This window comes from Rhincodon typus, chromosome 11 (genome assembly GCF_021869965.1).
Source record: "Rhincodon typus isolate 14 chromosome 11, sRhiTyp1.1, whole genome shotgun sequence".
Classification (NCBI taxonomy): domain Eukaryota; kingdom Metazoa; phylum Chordata; class Chondrichthyes; order Orectolobiformes; family Rhincodontidae; genus Rhincodon; species Rhincodon typus.
Genome location: NC_063342.1, coordinates 62,185,636 through 62,207,631, shown reverse-complemented (window position 1 = coordinate 62,207,631; position 21,996 = coordinate 62,185,636). Strand labels below are relative to the sequence as shown.

General features: G+C 41.0%; 1 protein-coding gene across 1 annotated transcript in view; it reads right to left on the bottom strand.

Moving 5' to 3' along the window:
- Positions 1-21,996, bottom strand: part of map3k15 (mitogen-activated protein kinase kinase kinase 15) — a 127,550-nt gene that overhangs the window by 8,230 nt on the left and 97,324 nt on the right. Inside the window, exons 19-26 of the mRNA XM_048602720.1 lie at positions 21,053-21,236; positions 18,184-18,361; positions 12,340-12,514; positions 11,805-11,990; positions 5,517-5,622; positions 3,227-3,449; positions 1,672-1,784; positions 1,252-1,358 (exon numbers count right to left, since the gene is read on the bottom strand). Of these exons, the coding sequence (XP_048458677.1) occupies positions 1,252-1,358; positions 1,672-1,784; positions 3,227-3,449; positions 5,517-5,622; positions 11,805-11,990; positions 12,340-12,514; positions 18,184-18,361; positions 21,053-21,236 (1,272 nt within the window). The remainder of the gene's footprint in view (positions 1-1,251; positions 1,359-1,671; positions 1,785-3,226; positions 3,450-5,516; positions 5,623-11,804; positions 11,991-12,339; positions 12,515-18,183; positions 18,362-21,052; positions 21,237-21,996) is intronic.

Genomic DNA, 21,996 nt, shown 5'->3' with positions numbered 1-21,996 from the left:
TTTCTTTATTTTTCTGCCTTTATCCTCTATGTTTTGGTTTATTTTTCTGTGTTTTTAGATGGCGCTGGTAAGTGGTGACACTACACAACACTTTTCACTGCATTTTGTAACATAATACACATGACAACAAATGAACCAAATTTAAAATGTCAAAGTTCATGAGTCACTGAAGGCTAACATGCAAGCACAGCAAGAAATTAGGATGGTGAATGGCATGTGGCCTTTATTGCAAAATGAATTGAATAAAGAAGTCATGCTGCAACTATACTGAGCCTTCGCAAAACTGCAATTTGGGTATTGTGTTCATTTACCCAAGGAAGGAAAGTTATTTCAGTCAACCTGTTTAGACATGTTATGCTACACCTCTGGGGCAAGTGGATCCGGAACCCAGACCTCTTGGCCCTGAGGTAGAGACACTATCACTGCACCACAACACTCTCTAAGGAAGTATATGCTTGTTAAAGAGGGTTTGCAATGAAGACCCACCAAACTAAATCCTGGGATGGCAGGATTGTCTCATGAGGGGTGACTGGGGAGACGAGGCCTATATTCTGTGGCCTTTAGAAGGATGTGACCTCAGTGAGACATTGAAAATTCTCACAGAAATCGGCAAGGTAAATACAGGAAGGACGTCTTCCCTGGTTGGGGGAGGGGTGCAGTGGCTGGTGGTTGGAGTGCCGAACCACAGGGCAGTGTCAGAATAAGAGGCTTTAAGACATTTAGAACTGGGAAGAGGAGGAATTTCCTTATTAAGCCTATGGTGAATCTTTCAAATTCTCTATCCCACAGGCCAGCAGAGGCTTATTCATCAAGTATGTATCAATAGATTTCTAGATATGAGAGACATTAAGATATATTGGATCATGCAGGAAAATGGCACTGAGATAGAAGATCAGCTGTTAGAGACACACAACAGGGAGAGGAGGAATATATATTTTCTTTCTGTGAAAAAGGCAGGAGGAATAAAGAGGGAGAGAGAGAAGGGTAAGATAAACAAAGAGAAATCCAAGAGAAGGAAGGGGAAGAGAGAATATGAATGAAGACTGGAGAAGAAATAAGGAAAGATTAATGGAAATAAATGAAAAACAAGAAGACGACAAATTATTAATGCCATTAAAAAATTCTTCTCTGCCCAAATCCAAGAATCCACAGCAAAAAACAGTAATAAGTCATTGTGTTAAACAACCATCCATTGACAAGAAGCAGTTTTGAATTTTTAATCAATTTTGCATCAGAGATACTAGCCATTACCCTGTTTATTGTATCTAGATCTGCTCCTTGTTCTTGCAGCCATTCTGTGAGCTCTTGATCCACTCTGTTATGTTCAGGAGGGTTTTGCACTGAAGCAACTGAGATATCTATGAATGGAGAAGATAATGCAGTCAGCACTATTCTATTTTAATAGTGAGCTAAAAGAAGAATCACCTGAGATGGACAAAATAAATGACTAAACATTTTGAAAAAAAAAGTTGCAGCCAGTTTTGCATGAATTTAAACATACATAGATGTGTTTTGGCTAACAGGAGTGGTTAAACCATAAATTCTAGTGTGTTTGGGGTGCACATTCCCTTCAGTACGATCTAAAAGATCTAGAGGAGGAAGATAATCTGCAGTGGGCAGATCCATGAGTGGCACCCATCTACCATCTTCATTTTCAATTTATTTCATTACCTGTTGGTTTGGATTTTAACTGGAGAAGATACACATCCTGCTGCATCTGTTCAATTGTTTGTTGAAGAAGCTTCTGATACTCTTTTTCCTTCTGGACCAAGTCTTCCAAAAGCCTACAGGGTCACAATGAGATCATCTCACAACTCCAACGAGCAACATAAAGTTAGGTTTATATAGTGCATTTCATGATCCCAAGGTGTTCCAAAGGCCTTTCACAGTCCATGAGGTACATTTTAAATATGGTCACTAGTGTCACATAGCGAAGCTAGACAGAGACAGCTTCATTATCAATTATGTACAACATAGCTTTCAACCATTTTCCTTATCTATGGTTGAAAAAAAAAGAATATTACCAGAGAGTGAGTTAACACACAGTATTCAAGTGTGTTCAGATTACATGATAACCAATAGGATAAACAATCTACAATCTTGAAATTTGGAAACAGCTTTGAATTAATGCTATAGTCCCTTTGTTTGTAATTAGATCTTGTAGGCATAATGATGGGGGAGATTCTTACAAATTTTTGAAGATTGGTAAAAGAGGATGAGCATTCAGTTGCTTGTAACTTCAACTCTCTAAGGATTGACTGTATATCTAAATTATATTCAGGTGTCTTTCACAATCTCCAGATACCCACAAAGTGCTCTAAAGTCAATAAAGTTATTTTTTAAATGAGTCGCCTTTGTAATTTTGAAATGTAACAGAATATCCGCACAAGATCCCAGAAGCTAAAGTGAAATACATTAGCAGATCATTAACTTTAGATATTAGTTGAGCAATACATAGTTGCAAGAGATCTGGGGATCTCCACTGTTCTTCTTCAAAAAAGTGCCCTGGGATCTTTACTGTCCATCTAAGAGACAGCGTCTCTGGAAGACAGCACAGCACTCCCTCAGTATTGCACTAAAGTGTCAGGTGAAATTTGAACTCACAACCTCCTTTGCTTTGGTTTTGTAAGACACTAAAGTTGTAGATGATGGCACCTAGGAATGAGTTTCTACCTCAAGACTCCAGATAGACAAAGGCTCAATACCTGAAATTAAAACAAAGGGCGGCACGGTGGCTCAGTGATTAGCACTGCTGCCTCACAGCGCCAGGGACCTGGGTTCAATTCCAGCCTCGGGCGACTGTCTGTGTGGAATTTGCACATTCTCCCCGTGTCTGCGTGGGTTTCCTCTGGGTGCTCCAGTTTCCTCCCACAGTCCAAAGATGCGCAGGTTAGGTGGATTGGCCATGCTAAATTGCCCATAGTGTCCAGGGATGTGTAGATTAGGTGGGTCTGGGTGGGATGCTGTGAGGTTTGGTGTGCATTTGTTAGGCCAAAGGGCCTGTCTCCACACTGTAGGGATTCTATGAGTGCTGGGGAAACTCAGGAGGTCTGCGGAGAGAGAAACAGAATTAACAGTTCAAGTCAAATGTGACATTTCATCAGAACTGTGCCAATGGAGAATCACTTTGACTGGAATTGCTAACTGAGTTTCTCCAGCAGTTGTTCATTTTATTTCAGATTTCCAGTTATATGCAGCACTTCACTTTCATTTAAAGGCTCAATACCTGTTTGTCTCCAGTCTCAGTTTTCCCAGCTGCACACTCAGAGGATTTTGTAGGTGCTGGAAGTCTTGCAATGTGACTGAACTAAAAGTGTTCGCTCTTGGAGTAACAGGAGGGTCCTTGTTTTTACCTTCCTCTTCCTGTTGGTACATGGGATCTTCCACCTCATCTGTATCTTTGTCCAGCCCTTCTCCCTCAGAGGCAGTGCCAAAATGAGAGCGCAACTCTAAGCAATCAAATAGCCGTTGAAATATTAGTGCCTAAACGTTAACAAAACGAAACAAAAACCTAGAAGGTGAGGTCTTTCATTAACTAAGGCTGTAATTTTAATGGAAACCACTATTTATTTAATGTTCTTCATGATTTTGTGCAAAATGTTCTTTTTCTAATTTAAGATTTGGAGGATGTTTTAGGTGTTGAGTGGGGAGGGAAGGAGAAGATACACAATATTGGGTCAGGCTATTATATTGTGGAGCGGGCTTGAAGGTGTCTTTGAATTTTACTGTCCCTCAATTTTGGCTTGTAAGACCAATGTCGCCAAGTGGGTACAGATAATGTGGGGATTTCCAATACAAGAAGGTTGCCAACTCGGAAAAAAACCCCACCATATCACCAGAGGTCTGCACACCAAGACAGGTTAGCTTACCTACTTCTGAATACATAGGTCAGCCCACCAGGTAACATCCAGGTGCTGATTACACCCTAGGAATAAAGGTTGCCTTTTGTATTGTTGCATTGGCATGCTTATACAGGGCCTGAGGGGGAGCTGGATCGGGGCTAGGGGGAGAATTTACATAAGTCGCACTGACTGTGGCAAGTCACTGGACATCCTGGTCATGAACAGCCAAGGGGCCCTGAATATGCAACCATTATGAACACAGCATCAGTTGGCCTCATGAAAATTTGTTGTAGACACTGGTAAAGTCAGCAAGAGAAGACATCAGTGGGTTCTATCTCAGCATTACTCCAAGCGACTGCAACCATTTTTCAAGACTGCAATGTTTAGGTCTACCATATTCACTTTGGTACAAACGGTCATAGTCATACATTACTGGCTGTTTTCAAAAACCTATTTGTATTTTCATTGCCAATGGACATGCTGATAAAAGGTTAGACTAGATGCATGACAAACAATCAAACTGTATGATTCTCATTCTGACTTTGGAGCCTAGACAAAATGAGAAACTATGTTCAACTCAAACATCCAAAATTATGTTACTTCTGATTGGAATTCTATTTATTTTCTAATGAACTTATTTAGGCTTGTTATGAGATGTGAGCTCAGGCCTCCAGAGGTCAGGACACTACCACTGCACTCACAACAACCCTACTGATTGGTATTCTATTGACAAGGTGGTAATTTCACATGGGCTTCCATTGATGTTACTGTCCCAGCACAATTATGTCGAAGAAATGCAGTTTCATGGATAACGGGTCTCAAGATTCAAATAACATAATAATCTATTCTTTCACTGTAGGGTGCAGATTTCAATTTTACCATTATTGGGGTTCTAATACTTTGTAAGTTATGTGGTATATTTGTGGAATGCTGATCTAAACAGCATAATGTTTGGATTGTGATATGATTTATAATGTGCTTTATAAATGTGTAAAAACTGCTTGTGGCATAGCCATGCAAGGAAAGAGCAAATGGAAAGATTAGAGAAGACATTGGACCAAAGAACTTTTGAGAACTTCCAATCAATCAAATTTGCAATGGACTGGACTGATCAAATCAGTGTGGAGATAAAGACAGAGGAAGTTACAGTCAGTAAAGTTTGCCTTGCGATGAACAAAACAAAAAAGCTGAAATCGAGTTTGACCAACTATGGTCACAGCAACCAAAATGCGACGTCGCAATAATGAATTGCAGCCAAGAATTTAAAAGATGAAGCTGAAATAGATTGGCACTAGAGTCGGTAAGGAGTGACCTGTTCGATCACTGGAAAACGTGCATGGAGAAGTCATTGAAGGATTGATTATCTGGGATGAGTTCCATTTCCAAGCAACACGAAGTAATGGGAATTATTGTGTTAGATCCAAAAAGCATTTAGTAAAGGTACAGCCATAGGCAAATGGAAGCAACAGCATCCATGATTGTTATTATTCTAAGAGTAAGGGCCCAAGTAACTGTCTTACAAAACTTGACTTTTGATAATGAATGGGATTTTGCTGCAACGGGACCAAATTTGTTTTCCTAACATTTTCTTCCAGGAGCCAAAATGTCACAAAATAAAATGTGAGTCTTAAAAAGTAATGATGAGATATATTCCAGAGGTGAGGAATTGAGTACCTGGAATGAGAATGGTAACTGCTGCCTGTACTGCACGACGGATAATGTTATCCATTGCAAACATCCAGTGAGGCTTGATGTGATGTTGTCTCAAAACCTTATTAACCTGAAGCATGCCAAAATAACGAAGAATAGTTTTATCTTATGCAGCACGCTTTATCCTATTTCATAGAAGCCGAACTAAAATAAACTATCGAATAAATTCATCGACCTCTGAACAAGAATTCATTTATCCACTTGTCAATATATTAGTGACAAAGGGTATCAACTCAAAAGAATCAGATTTAGTAGAAATGTATTTATACAATGAACTGAAATTATAGGAAGTGCTTATTAAAGCTAAATAGACATTAAAGCATGACTCAGTTAAACACATTAAGATGGAAACTATGAAATGGTATGAAGAAACAGGCAGGTTTGTTAAACATCATGAAATTTGTGCACAGAAGGAGGCTCTTATTCTATTTTACCCGTGTCACTATTAGCTCCACGTCCAAGACAGTCTTGTCAAAATTCACTCCTTGGTTTTCCTTCGCATTAATACATTCAAAATCCTATCGATCCTTTGTGTGAATACATTTCTTTATAATCTTTTAAGTTGATGCCACCTAGATTCTAACTTAATGTCAAGTGGATGTAATCTTGGACTGTTTTTCCTCTCCAGCTCTTTCAAAACTTTGAGACTTTCTGTTAGATTTGCCCTCAACCTTTTCTACTGCAACAGATGAGTTACTAGCTATAACCATATCATCGCAATTTTGCTTTAATCCCAGATATTGAACTATATCGTAGATTTCAATATAATCTGAACACTACATACTCGTAACTGGGGCCTAAGCAGCTTCCTATTATCAATTCTTCTCATTGTAGAGAATTGGGATTGGGTATGGGGCACTAGGGGAGTCATGTTGCTCCCTTCCCCGCAAAAATGTCATTTTGCCCCCAGAAATTTCTGTCACCCATTCTTTGTCTCCAGATTGAGCTCCCCATTGTCTCTGTGAATTGCAGCTGGCACTTCAAACCTGGCATGTTGGTATTTCCCAGCTCTCAGTTGGTTCCCTATTTGCTCAGTTAGCCAAGGCCACTTCCACTCATTCAAACTGCAGCAACTCTAGACACGGATGTCTGGACAGTACCACTTATTTCAACTCATATGCTTGAAAAATGTACAATTAGAATCATAGTGGTCTACAGCATGAAAACTGGCCCTACAGCATGAAAACTGGCCCTTCAGCCCAACTTACCCATGCTGCCCATGTTTCACAATTTAAACTAGTCCCATTTGTCTGCATTTGCTTCATATCCCTCCATGCCTATCCCATCCATGTACCTGTCTAAATGTTTCTTAAGTGACAAAATTGTACTCGCTTCCACCACTACCTCTGGCAGCCCATTCCAGATAGTCACCACCCACTGTGTGAAAAAATAGTCCCTCTGAATCCTTTTGTATCTCTCCCCTCTCACCTTAAACCTATGCCCTCTAGTTTTAAACTCCTCTACCATGGAGAAAAGGTGGCCACTAGCTACCTTATCTATGCCTCTTATGATTTTATATAGCTCTGTAAGGTCACCCCTCAGGGAAAAAAAGTCCCAGCCTATCCAACTTCTCCCTATAACACAAACCTTTCAGTCCAAGTAGCATCCTAGTAAATATTTTCTGCACTCTTTCTAGTTTAATAATATCCTTTCTGTAGAGTGGTGACTAGAACTGCATGTAGTACTCCAAATGTGGCCTCAGCAACATTCTGTACAGCAACAACAAGACACCCCAACACCTATATTCAATGCTCTGACCAATGAAAGCTAACATGCCGAAAGCCTTCTTCACCACCTGTCCACTATTTTCAAGAGGCTGTGAACCTGTACCCCTAGATGTTCTTTAATAATCCACAGGACCCTACCATTGACTGTGTAAACCCCATCCTGGTTTGCTTTACTGAAATGCAACACCTTGCATCTATCTAAATTAAACTCCATCTGCCATTCCTCAGCCCACTGGCACAGTTGATCAAGATCTCGCTGCATTCCCAGATAACCTTCTTCACTGTCCACTATACCACCAATCTTGGTATCATCCATAAACTTACTAACCATACCTCCTAAATTCTCATCCAAATCATTTACATAAATGATGAGTAACAGTGGATTCAGCACCAATCCCTGTGGTACTCTACTGGTCACGGGCCTCCAATTTGAAAAACAACCCTCTGCTGTCACCCTCTGTCTTCTACCAGCAAACCTATTTTGTATCTAATTGGCTAGCTCTCCCTGGATCCTGTGAGATTTAACCTAAACACCCACCATGCAGTATCTTGTCAAAGGCCCTGCTAAAATCCACTTAGACACTGACTTACCACACTGCCCTCATCTACTTTCTTGGTCACCCCTTCAAAAAACCCAATCAAATTTGTGAGACACGATTTCCCACGCACAAAGCCATGCTGATTGTCCCAAATGAGTCCTGCCTCTCCAAATACCTATATAATCCGATCTGTCAGAATTCCTTCTAGCAGCTTACCCACTATTATTGTTAGGCTGACCTGTCTGTAGTTCCCAGGTACTTTATTGTAGCCTTTCTTAAATAATAGCACAACATTAGCCACTCTCCAATCTTCGGGCACTTTACCCGTGGCTATCAATGATACAAATATTTCCATTAGGGGCCCTGCAATTTCCTCCCTATCCTCTCACAAAGTCCTGGGATACACTTCATCATATCCCAGAGATTTATCTACCTTAATGTATTTTAATTAATCCTTTCCTCTTTACAAATTCTCACATCTCTTTATCAAATATATTTCTAAAGTCTAAATATACCAAATGCATTCATTGCATTTCATTTCTTCAAAGGCTTGGGAATATACCCTCCCCCATCTAAAAAAGTAGAATTATAATAATGGAATTAGACTGGTCCCTTATAAATCTGCTTCGGCTCCTTAAGATATTCTTATTGCATACTGAAAACTTAGTGGAAAGAATTGAAAAGAGCACCACATCCTCTTTTAAAGTCAGTCACTTTACTAGAGCTTAATCTAGCTGCTCCTGCTTCCTGAAAATGGTATGTATACAAAGGACAGCTTAACATTTTAAGTGGAACTCTTTGACAATACAGGCAAGTGGTTATAGCCGAAAAGTTAAGTTTTTTTGAAATAAATACTGATTGACTTACCGTATAATTTCAGTGCTATATATTGTTTTATTTGCAGTTCTTTTTAAATTGTTTTTATTTCTATACATTATTCAGACCATTACACCTTTATCAGTTCTTCTGCACATCCTTCCATTTCCGCCAATCAACTCGATTTCTTCCTTTCTGCACCTTAAGGTTTTGCTGCTTGTTTTCTTCTTGAAGTTCGCTTTTTCTTTTAACACACTTTTCCACAGCTTGTACTGATCTGCCTCTAGCTTCCATCTCTGCAGCCTCTGACAAGCATTTCAGCTGCATTTCTCCATATGCTTGACGTTTTTCCTTTCTTCATCTTCCTCACTGCCTGTTCAATCTTCTCCACTGTTATCTCTTTCCTTATCACTTTTGCTAACTTGGGCAGCTCCCCCAATTAGCACTGTTACGTTTTCAGTAACAACCTAAGCCACAGTTGGAACAACATCTCCTTATCCAGAAATTGCTATTTCTGCAAGGAAAACACGCATAACTCCTTCAAACATTTGAATCAGAAGCAGGAGTTGGCCATTCAGCCCCTCAAGGTTGCTCTGCCATTCAATGAGATTAGAGTTGATCAGATTATAACCTCAAATTCAATTCCTGTCTACCTAGATAACATTTCAACTGCACACTTACAAGATTTCTACCTATCTCTGGCCTAAAAGTATTCAAGAACTTTGCCTCCATCACCTTTTCAGAAAGGGAGTTCCAAAGGCTCATGGCCCTCAAGAAAAAAACAAATCCATCTAATCACTGTTTTAAGTGGGTGATTTCTGATTTTTTTTCTGCTAAAAGCAGTAAGCCCCCAGTTCTGGATTCTCCCATAAGTGGAAATATCCTCTCCAGACCAGCTCAGTCAGTAGTGCTGCTACTGAGCCACTCTTGGCGATGGACATTATAACTTTATAAAACATTGGTTAGGCTACAGATGGAAATAATGTGTGCCATGCTATTGGAAGGACATGATTTGCACTGGAGAGGGTGCAGAGGAGATTCACCAGGATGTTGCCTGGGATTAAAAGTCTCAGTAATAAGCAGAGACTGGAAAGGCTGGGTTTGTTTTTCCTGGAGTAGAGGAGGCCGAGGGGGGACCTGATTGAGATATACAAAATTATAAGAGGTATTGATACAGTAGATCATGAGAATCTCTTCCCCATGGCAATTATGTCTAAGACCAGAGGGCATAAGGTTAAGGTGAGGAGCAAGTGGCTGAGAAATGTTTCTTTTTCTGCCCAGAGGTGGTAGAAACATAGAACTGTCTGAGACAGTGGTGGAGGAAGGTGCTCTCACAATATTCAAGGAGCATCTGGATGAGCATTTAAAATGTAGGCTATGAGCCAAATGCAGATAAATGGGATTAGTATAGTTTGGTGTTTGTTGGTTGGCATAGACATGGTGGGCCGAAGGGTCTGTTTCCTTATGACTCTATGACATCTAGCTTGCTAAGACCCTTCAGGATTTTGGATATTTCTATCAAGTCACCTCTTACTCTTCTCAATTCCTTCCTCTTCAAATTGTTATGGTTTGACCTCACACTTCACTGGCTCAAAATACATTAGAATTAAAATTATAATTAGTTTTATTATCAAGTGTACTCATTTGAATACAGTGAAAAATTTACAAATCACCACTTACGGCACCATCTTAGGTGCAAAGGTACATAGGTCCAGATTCTTAAGTACAAAGTCTTAGGAAAAAAAATAGAAAAATAAAGTAATAAAGAGTTCAGAATAATAGTCCCTTCAACCCTATCTTATGCCTGTACCTAGCCTTTAGCCCACACCGGGAATCACCTCCAGACCGCGCCAGCTTCATCTCAAGGCTCTTGAGGCTGGGAGGACACTCTGAGGCCGGGAGAAGTGATGACAACTTCACTCCAGGCTCAAGGACATGAAGGAGAGAAGAAAGAAGAAAAAAACACACGAAAAGAGGGGGAGAAAAAGGGAAAAGAAATGCACGGACAGGATGAGCTCCAGCTGAGGAGTCCTACTCTGCCACCAGCTTGGAGTAAACAAAAATTGAGTTAATTTTAATGTACAAAGAGTTTCTTGCCACCAAGTTATTTTCTTTGTCTATTTTATCTCTGTGGCTTTAATCATCATGAACTCTTGCCTTTTATTTTTTTTAAATTCAGAGTACTTGTGTTTTTTTTAAAAAGAGTTCTTGTTTGCAAGTTTGACCATCGAGACTTTGTCTCCCTTGCTTTCTTTATTGGCAGAAAGGTTGCTTCAGCTGCTCTAGGTTTGTTTTCTTCTCTTTGACCAACTATCTCCAATGTGTCTCTATCACTGTGCCTTTAGGAGCTTCACAGCCACCATTTATTTCATTGCTTGACCAGTTCAGTGAGAAACAGTGGAAATCATGCACTTATTACCACCATGAACTGAAGTCATTAGGATGGATTTGAATGCATCAAAATCCTTTCCCTGGTTACATAAAAACATAAGAAATAGGAGCAGGAGTAGGCTTACTTCTACTCCTATTTCTCATGTCCTTACGTAACCAGGGAAAAAAAAAAATTGACACATTTGATGAGGTACCTTCAACTGCTTCAATGAGGCAGGGAATTCCACTGATTTACAACCTTTTGCGTGAAGAAGTTCCTTCTCAACTCAATCCTAAATCTGCTCCCCCTTATTTTGAGGCTATGCCCCCTAGTTCTAGTTTCACCCGCCAGTGGAAACAGCATTCCTGCTTCTAGCTTACCTATTCCGTGAAAATTTTATATGTTTCTATAAGATTCCCCCCTCATTCTTCTAAATTCCAATGAGTACAGTCCCAGTCGACTCAATCTGTCCTCATAAGCCACACGTCAACTTTGGAATCAAACTAGTGAACCTCCTCTGCACTGCCTCCAGTGCTAATACATCTTTTCTCAAGTAAGGAGACCTTACAATTCAAATACACAAGTGTTGTCCGATTTCAATTAATCATCTCGCAGTTGATGCAAGATTCTCCACACTCAGCACTAATTATTCAATTAAACTTTCAGTCAAGCCTCTTTCACACCAGACAATGAGCATGAGGTCAGATGTTTCCTTTATGTCAGTAGATGTCAAAAATTGAGCCCGCATAGAACAGTACGAATATTACTAGATACGTTATTCCATTGCCTGAAGACTTACCGCATCCTGGAAACCAAACAGAACCAACTGAAACTGGTTTATAGAGATACCATCAAAATCCAAGTCCAGTTTGATTTTGGAGATGGTATTGGCCATTACTCTTCGCTCTGGGGAGCGAACAAAATCCCGTAAAATACCAATAATCTGCTTAATGTGGTCAACTGACAGCTTAACTTCTTCACGACCCTACAAAATAAAACATCCAGTCATTAAGTGCATCTGGAAAACTGGGAGGAGGTCAGGGTACTGACTGTGAATTAATCATTCCATTTCTGATTGCAGGCAGCCTAAATGGGAAAATGCTCCACTCTTCAGCACTGACACAACTCAAGGTGGACAGCATAATTTTTATTAGAAAATAAATTCTAACTATTCAACAGGTTAACATTAAGAGCAGCTGGGATTATTTATATAGCAATAATTTCTTGATTCTCGGTGAACCAAGTAAAAGTATTTCATGTAACCATACTAGGGAAAGATATCCATTTTGCACCACATGTAAAATAACTTATCCAGTGTGGAAAAGCCGGCTTACCTGTGTCAGACTCTCCAACAGATTGGAAACAACCTGATTCTCATCCACAATCAAGATTTTATGAAGAATGGATCTGCGTTCGCTGTCTTTCTTTAACAGAAAAAGGCCTGTGTCTATCTCATCAGAAGAAACTGGACTGCTTCGATCTTTCGTAGATGAAGGTACATCAGGGATACTGTGTTATTGAACAATTAGAGGCAGGATTTAGAGGAAAAATTCTGAAGAATTATCAATACAGTACAATTCCATAATATTGTCATCTCTTACTTCTGCATTTTGCACGTGATTGATGACTCATCTGGCATTAAGGTATCCATTCACAAATGGAGATCATGCCAAAGATAAGTCCACCTCAACTAAACAACTACTTATATTTAAACAGCAATGTTAACATCAGGAGTGGAAATATTTTGATAATTTTGACGGACTCCCTTTCTGTTTCACGAACTCCTTCATTAGGTAATGCAGTCACATGGTAATAATAACTTCTGTATTTGTGTTGGCACGTGGGACATTTGGAATCAAAACCAGAATGAGAAGAATTCATCAAAATCCTCAATAATCATCACGATTCCTTTAAAACTCCTATTAAAGCCACAACAAACACAGAAGTTATTATTTTACTGCGTTATACAATATTTAAAGGCCAAGTTAGCAACAGAAGTGCTTTTAATAAAATAAAAGTTCTTTTAATAAAATAAGTGACACACACTTCTGTATACATAGGTGATTACTCTAAAAATAATGTCCAGAGATTGGTTGGGTCACAGCTAAATGCTTACATAATTGTCTTTACTTGAGGTGTAATGACTGTATTAATATAAGTATGAGAAATGCCTCAAGAGATGCTAATACAGAAATGCACGTCTTTATGATTAAATTAAATTCAATTATCCAATTGACAGTGCTCACTAAATGAATTCCTTTATATTTTTTACCCCCAACCATGTAAGAGCTCCTGGATTTTTACAGTCTTATGTCAGAGACTCTACATTCATTGGCAAGAAATTCACTTCAAGTTTTCCTGGTTCCCAATTAGCTGTACATTTTATCGTTGATAGGTTTGGAACTGTGCACTCCCCCTTTACAAACCATCCCTCCCTTTAGTAAATCCTCTCCGCTTCTGCTATCCCTCATATCCCTTTGTAGCTCTGCAACCCATTTTTAGGCCCTTTCCTTTCCCAATCTTTTTAGCCCCTCACTCTCTTTCTCAACCTCTTTCCCGACCTTGCAGCCCCTCCTCCCATCCATCACAGCCCCTCTCCTCTCCTCATTCATAGCCTCTTTCCCCACTGCAATTCCTCCTCCTTCTTCATTTGCAGAGTTCCTAAAGTGGTAGGAAAACAGATAAAACAAACTCTAACCTTTCTAAAGATAAAGCCGTTAGTATTAGCCATTAGCAAAGATGTAGACTTAAGCAATACTCCCCAGGAATGGTCTCACTAAGGCCCATGTATATCTACAGTAAGACATACTTACTTCTGAATTTAAATCCTCTTACACTGAAGGCCAACATATCATATACTTTCGTAACTGCTAGCTGCACCTACCTATCTACTTGTATTGACTGGTGTACAAGTACACTGGTGTACACTCAGATCCATACATACATTCACTCTTCCCAAGATATCACTATTTAAATAGTGCTCTTCCTTTCTGTTTTTTACAATGACGTGAATAGTTTCATATTCTACCATGCATTTGCTCACTTACTCAACTTGTCTAAATCCGCCTCCCTGCATCCTCCTCACTACTTACAATCCTGACTGGCATTCTTTTTTTCATCTGCAAACTTGGAGATGTGGCATTTGGTTTCCTTATCAAAATCATTTATATATTATGAAAAGCTGGGGACCAAGCACTGATCCTTGAAGTACCCCACTAGTGCCACTGCCTACTGCTTGGAAAAGACTCATTTATTCCCATTCTCCTTTTCATGTGAATCATTCCTCGATCCATGCCAATATATTATCCCCTATGCTATTCGCATTAACTTTGCTGACTAAACTCTTGTAATGGACCTTATCAAAAGCCTTTTAAAGATCTAAATATCTCACATTCACTTATCTAGTCTACTACAAATATAACCTGAAAAATACTCCAGTAGATTTGTTAAGCATTATTTGCCTTTCAGCCATGCAGGCTTTGTCTAATTCCACTGATACTTTCCATATGGGAAGATTCTGCCCATCGAATCTACACTAACACTTTTGAAGACCCATCAAGTTTATCCCGCTCTCCTGTTTTTCACCCTGTTTCCCTGAATACTATTCTCTCTCCAGAGAAAGGGGAATCTCAATACTCGCTAGCTACCTCATACAACTGTACTCACCTTTGAGTTTATTTTTTATAAAATGTGCTTCTAGGTCTGTGCAGTCTTTCTTTGAATTGTAAAGGGAATGCTAAGGAGCAAGTAAAGAGATCGGAATTGAAGTTGGATAAATTATGAATTTTATCAAATGCGGCTCTTCTAAAAACAACTTCTCGATCAATAGAATTGGACGCAGATGAGCTAATGCTCGATGTATAAGGAACACTGGTGTGATTTGAGAACATGTGTAAAGTAATTAAGTTGATACCAGCACTGAAGTGAAGCCGATACCATTGATCTACTCAGAGACCTCCTTCGAGGCCTGTGCAGGGCTTTTCCGGGAACAGAAGTCTTCTTTATCCCTCACATTGTCCTTGCTTCTTTTGCACAGCACTTTAAAGCTATGACCTCTCCTTGATTCTTTTACAAACAGGAACAGCATTTTCATATCTAACTCTAATCCAATCTGCTCAGAATTTGGAAAACCTCTATTAAATTTCTTCTCGGCCTTCTTATCTTGAAGGAAAAAGGTCCAAACTTCTTCAATCTATCCTCACAACTGAAGTTTCTCATTCCTGGAATCATTCTTGTAAATCAATTCTGCACTCTCTCAATGCATTTCCTATAATGTGGTACTCACAACTGTACACAATCCTCCAGCTGACGTCTAACAAGTGTCTTGTACAAGTTTATTGTGACTTCCTTGTCTTGTACGCTATGCCTCTTTTAAGAAAGCTGAGAACACTGTATGCTTTTAACTACTCTCTCCACCAGTTCTGCCATATTCAATGATCTGTGAACATATACACCAAGGTCCCTCTGCTCCTGGGCCCCCTTTAGAATTGTACACTTTATTTTGTATCAGAGATAGTAGGAACTGCAGATGCTAGAGAATCTGAGATAACAAGGTGTAGAGCTGGATGAACACAGCAGGCCAAGCAGCATCATAGGAGCAGGAAGGCTGACGTTTCGGGCCTAGACCCTTCATCAGAAATAGGGGAGGGGAAGGGGGTTCTGAAATAAATAGGGAGAGAGGGGGAGGCAGATAGAAGATGGATAGAGGAGAAGATAGGTGGAGAGGAAACGGACAGGTCAAAGAGGCGGGGATGGAGCCAGTAAAGGTGAGTGTAGGTGGGGAGGTAGGGAGGAGATAGGTCAGTCCAGGGAGGATGGACAGGTCAAGGGGGCGGGATGAGGTTAGTAGGTAGGAGATGGGGGTGTGGCTTGAGGTGGGAGGAGGGGATAGGTGGGAGGAAGAACAGGTTAGGGAGGCGGGGACGAGCTGGGCTGGTTTTGGGATGCGGTAGGGGGAGGGGAGATTTTGAAGTTATGCCTGCCTCTTTGTAGGTTACGTGGAACAATCCCTCTTCCATACCTACACTGCCCCTAAACCCCACCTCTTCCTCCGTTACATTGATGCCTGTATCAGCGCCGCCTCATGCTCCCACGAGGAGCTCAAACAGTCCATCCACTTCACCAACACCTTCCACCCCAACCTTAAGTTCACCTGGACCATCTCTAAAACCTCGCTCACCTTCCTGGACCTGTCTGTCTCCATCTCGGGCAACCACCTAGAAACCGATATCCATTTCAAGCCCACCGACTCCTAGAGTACACCTCCTCCCACCCACCTTCCTGCAAAAATGCCATACCCTATTCCCAATTCCTTCGCCTCCGCTGCATCTGCTCCCAGGATGAGTCATTCCACTCCCGTACATCTCAGATGTCCTCGTTTTTCAAGGACCGCAACTTCCCCGCCCCGGTGGTCAAGAACGCCCTCCACCGTGTCTCCCACATTTCCCGCAACTCATCCCTCACACCCCGTCCCCGCAATAACAACGAAAAAAGAATCCTTCTCGTCCTCACGTACCACCCCACCAACCTCCAGATCCAACGCATCATCCTCCGACACTTCCGCCATCTGCAATCTGACCCCACCACCAAAGACATTTTTCCCTCCCCACCCTTATCTGCTTTCTGGAGGAACCACTCTCTCTGTGACTCTCTTGTCCACTCCACACTCCCCTCCAGCTCCACCACACCCGGCACTTTTCCCTGCAACCGCAGGAAGTGCTACATCTGCCCCCACACCTCCTCCCTCACCCCCATCCCAGGCCCCAAGACGACTTTCCACGTCAAGCAGATGTTCACCTGCACATCTGCCAATGTGGTATACTGCATCCGCTGTACCCGTTGTGGCCTCCTCTACATTGGCGAAACCAAGCGGAGGCTTGGGGACCGCTTTGCAGAACACCTACGCTCGGTTCGCAATAAACAACTGCACCTCCCAGTCACGAACCATTTCAACTCCCCCTCCCATTCCTCAGACGACATGTCCATCCTGGGCCTCCTGCAGTGCCACAACGATGCCACCCGAAGGTTGCAGGAACAGCAACTCATATTCCACTTGGGAACCCTGCATCCCAATGGAATCAATGTGGATTTCACAAGCTTCAAAATCTACCCTCCCCCTACCGCATCCCAAAACCAGCCCAGCTTGTCCCCGCCTCCCTAACCTGTTCTTCCTCCTACCTATCCCCTCCTCCCACCTCAAGCCACACCCCCATCTCCTACCTACTAACCTCATCCTGCCCCCTTGACCTGTCCGTCCTCCCTGGATTGACCTATCTCCTCCCTACCTCCCCACTTACACTCACCTTTACTGGCTCCATCCCTGCCTCTTTGACCTGTCTGTTTCCTCTCCACCTATCTTCACCTCTATCCCTCTTCTATCTGCCTCCCCCTCTCTCCCTATTTATTTCAGAACCCCCTTCCCCTCCCCCATTTCTGATGAAGGGTCTAGGCCCGAAACGTCAGCCTTCCTGCTCCTATGATGCTGCTTGGCCTGCTGTGTTCATCCAGCTCTACACCTTGTTATCTCTACACCTTATTTTGTATTGTCTTGCAATGTTATTCTTACTAAAGTGCATCATTAAACCTCATCTGCCACTTATCCATCCATTTGTCAATGTTTTTTCATATTTCTACACTGTCCTGCTCACAGTTTACAATTCTTCCTAGTTTTGTGTCATCTGCAAATTTAGAAATTATCCTAACATACCAAGATCCAGATCATTAATATATATCAGGAAAAGCAAGAGTCCTAATATCGTGCACGTGCGCTTTTATGGGAGCCTCCGTAGTTGAAACCTATTAATTCTTCCCCATTGACTCTCCCGATGTAATGCAAAGGGTGTGAATGCCACTTGAACCTGGGTTTCTACTAATGCCAGCTGGAAACCAGCACTAGGAGCTATGAAAGAACTGGCTGATCATGATTCATGGTTAATCTCTTTCTCTATTCTGCATTCCCTGAAAGTCGCTCAGCTATTTGGGAATGCAACAACTAAAAGGTTGATGCCATCCACCGATTATTGACACAGCGTTATTTTACAATAAAATTCCCATTTCCTTTTATTGAAAATTTGACAAGAATAAAAATGTAATGGGAGGTCTCATCTGTCTTGCCATTTGACTTTGCACTACTAATTCATTAATTCATTAAACAGAACAGAAAACATTTTGTGTTTTACCTCAGTAAAGGAGACCCTAAAACACGGTTCAGATTTTCTGCATTTGGTTTCCTATTTCTCTCAAAGAAAATATCATGCTTTGCGTCAGAGTCTGGTGACAATGATCCATGATCACTTTCATTGCTGCCCAGGTTTTCGCTGTGGGATGTGATAGGAAGCGAGATGCTCAGACTACGATCTAGACAGAAAATGAGAGAAAAGAAGTGAACTCTTTTATCTATAACCTCTTGAATTTCTTCAGGCACTTTTCTTTTAAGCTCAGTTAGATTAAGTGTGGGTTGGGAAATCAGGGCAGAGGTTCCCATCACTAAGAATGCTCAGGTAATGAAGCACTCAAAACGAATTCATAAAAAAGGAAAATCAGGATTGCAGAGAATCACAGGCAGGGGCCTCTGTTCTAAATTCTAGGTATTGTGTTCTGATTAAGACTTTCTGCTGAGAGTGAAGTCTCATTGTTTTACGGCTTCAGATTTATCACCATTTCTTTGCAAATCTAAATTTGTCATGTAGCATCATGTACTAATAAACCCCTCATAGCCAAGCTTGCATGCCAGAAGCACCTATTAGAAATACGCTCCATAGGTATTCGCACTTTTTTTTTCAAAATTTCCCTAATTTCTGGAATGTGTCACTCTGGTGAATGCTCACTTCCAGAAGGAAATGTCATAAAATTATCCATTGTTGTTGTCCTTTTAATTTTTTTTTCTGTGCTCATCGAGACGGTGGGTATCAACGCTAGGGAATTCAATAATTTCTCACTTTTGACATCCATCGAATGCACTACATATCCACACAGTAGGGACAAACACACCCTTTCATCCAGTGGGTGCTGGTACAGTGCCACATGAACATGTGTAGTAGTAGAAAGGGCAAAAGTTCAAATTGCCAGTCCTAATGTATGGATTGCTGAAAGTGACTATCATTCAGTTTCTCACTTGCTCGCACCATTGCATGCAAAATCTGTTACTCACATTACCTTCAATATTCTTACTCAATTTCCTCCTGATTGAAAACAACCAATTCCCCTCCCTTCCTATTCCGCAACTGAGGAATTCATGTAAGAGGAGGGTTCTCTGGAAAGCACAGCATTAATATAGTGGCAATGTACAGAAGCAGAGATCGTAAGAATTGCCAATGCTGGAGTCAGATGTAACATAGTATGGAGCTGGAGGTATACAGCAGGTCAGGCAGCATCAGAGGAGCAGAAAAGTTGACATTTTGGGTCAGGACCCATTTCTGAAGAAGGGTCTGAACCCAAAATGTCAACTTTCCTGCTCCTCTGATGCTGCCTGGCCTGCTGTGTTCCTCCAGCTCCACACTATGTTATGTATAGAAGCAGCTTTGCAACCAAGTCTAGTGCTTGAACTCACGCACCATTCACTAAAATGTAACCCTACTGGATATCATAAATCATGGTTGGAGTAGGGGAACCCTGAGCTAACTCAAGATCATTATCCTGGGTGAGATCAATTACCTCAGTACAGACATATGGCTCTCCACATCTGAATGGTACACTGCAACACCATTAACACAGACTTGCCACTGAGTAGTTTTTGAAATGCCAGAATCACCAGATTGTAATTCCAGCAGACTCCCTCTGGTGGTTGGAAGGTTCATGGGACAGGATTTCAGTCACATTTGGCACCACTGGGGCTGTACCTGCCTGCTGTTCAGAACATCAGAAAACAGAAAAGCAGAATGGCAGACAGTGCAACCTTTAAAAATTAGAGAGTAAATGCTTTCACTTCTCACCACAAACGTCTGCTTCAATTCACCTTGTCCCAGCTTTTCATCAATTTTACACTTCTATCACGTCAGCTCATTGCCAACATAGCTCCAATGAAAATGATCAATTTTGTTCCACTTAAATTTTGTAACATCATCCAAGCCAATCTGTATTTCATCCTCTCTAAAGCTTTAGCAACCTTTACATTAGTGTGGGTATAATTACTGCAGAATTCACCAAGGTCTTATCAATGTTTTATCTTATATGGATTCATTTTAACTCTTATTATAATGCATCAAATACATATGTTTTAAATATATAAATATATATTCTACATATGTTTTGTATTATAATCTCTAAAATTCCATTAGCTTTATGTTTTAACAGCCTTCTCAGCCTTAGGTTACCCTCCAATATATTGGGAAACTGCTCTCACATATCCCTCTCCTCTCCAACAGCAATAACCTCCCTTTGACTAAGAGTACAATTACTGCTGATTTTTGACCAACACACTCATTTTATTTAATCTTACACTGCCTGATATTGAATTCCATCTGCTATTTTTAAGCCTGTTCTATCATCTTATCAATAGCCCTCTTCCATAGAAACAATTCTTCATCCTATTTTGGTACCATCTCTCTATTTCAACACTATTCCCTCTTGTCCTCTTCAAACTGTTGATATGTACGGTGTTGTAGTCCCAGAAGTGAATCCTATTAGACAGTGCTATCTAATTCTAAACAACCTGCTTTTAAATCCTATTCCCTGTTCTCTTCTCACTAATGTTTAATCCAGTTTGCTGTCTACCATGTAAATTCCTGCACATTAATCTTTGGTAATAATTTTGTATTTAGTTCCTTGTACTTTTACAAGCTCTCATAGCCAGTGAGAAATTTTATCTGCTAGAATTGATTATAGGCAACATGTGCTTCACATTTTTTCTCAATTATCGTGATCAAAAAATCAGAAGTAATGCCTAAATTTCCAACATGCACAGCCAGGGAACAAAACTCACATGCAGTATGGGACTCAAAACTGCTTTGTTTGTGCCCATCTAGATGGAAGCTCCTACTTTAATCAAATAAACACAGTACACCCTTCTCCAAAGGAGACAGTATCTTTCATTACTTGCGTATGCCTCACCACTTGGTTTGAAGGCAATTTTATTTTTCTTGCCACTATTAGTCTTTCTGAGGAAAGGATCTTTAAGTAGTTCTGCTGCCGTAGCTCGTTTAAAGGGATCAGGCTCAAAGCAACGAAGCATAAAGGACTTTGCATCTGCTGGCATCGATTCTGGGATCTCAGGGTGGATTTTAAACATTGCAATCTGTTGAAGAAGTGAACAGGTAAAGGTCAAGACAGAGCAAGCCTTCACATTCAGATACAACCACTCACAACATGTGTGTTCCACTCAAAAACTGAAGATATAGGGATAAAAGAAGAACTGGTGGGGCTTTATACCTGCTATAGACATTTTTTGATCATCTGAAAAATATCAGACATGACATTTGTCATGCTAATGGCCAAACAGAACTGTTTACAGGAATGAGAGTCTGTCCATTTGCTTCTGGTGTTGCTCAGCGTGGAATGCTAATGTGGCATCATCAACTCTCTGCTAAGGGTTTGCTGCATCTTTGTCTTAGTTCTCAAGTGAGCAGAACTGAAAAGCTTTCCATTTGCTCTGGCATGTCATTCGACATCCTCTGGAGGTGACCTGAAGGCATGTGAATGTGACAAACAGAAGACATGCCATAGAGTGTTGGTGCTAGAACACCTCCCTGTTTGACCTCACTGTGGATCCAAAACATCCCAGTGTTGCACTGTCAGAATTGACCTTCCTCATAAATGTTGACAATGAAGATGGCCTTGTAAGAAACTGTGAGCAGCCCTGGGATGAGAAGGTGCAGGGCTGGATGAACACAGCAGGCCAAGCAGCATCATAGGAGCAGAGAGGCTGACGTTTCGGGCCTAGACCCTTCATCAGAAAAGGGGGAGGGGAAGGGGGTTTTGAAATAAATAGGGAGAGAGTGGGAGGCGGATAGAAGAGGGATAGAGGAGAGGATAGGTGGAGAGGAAACAAACAGGTC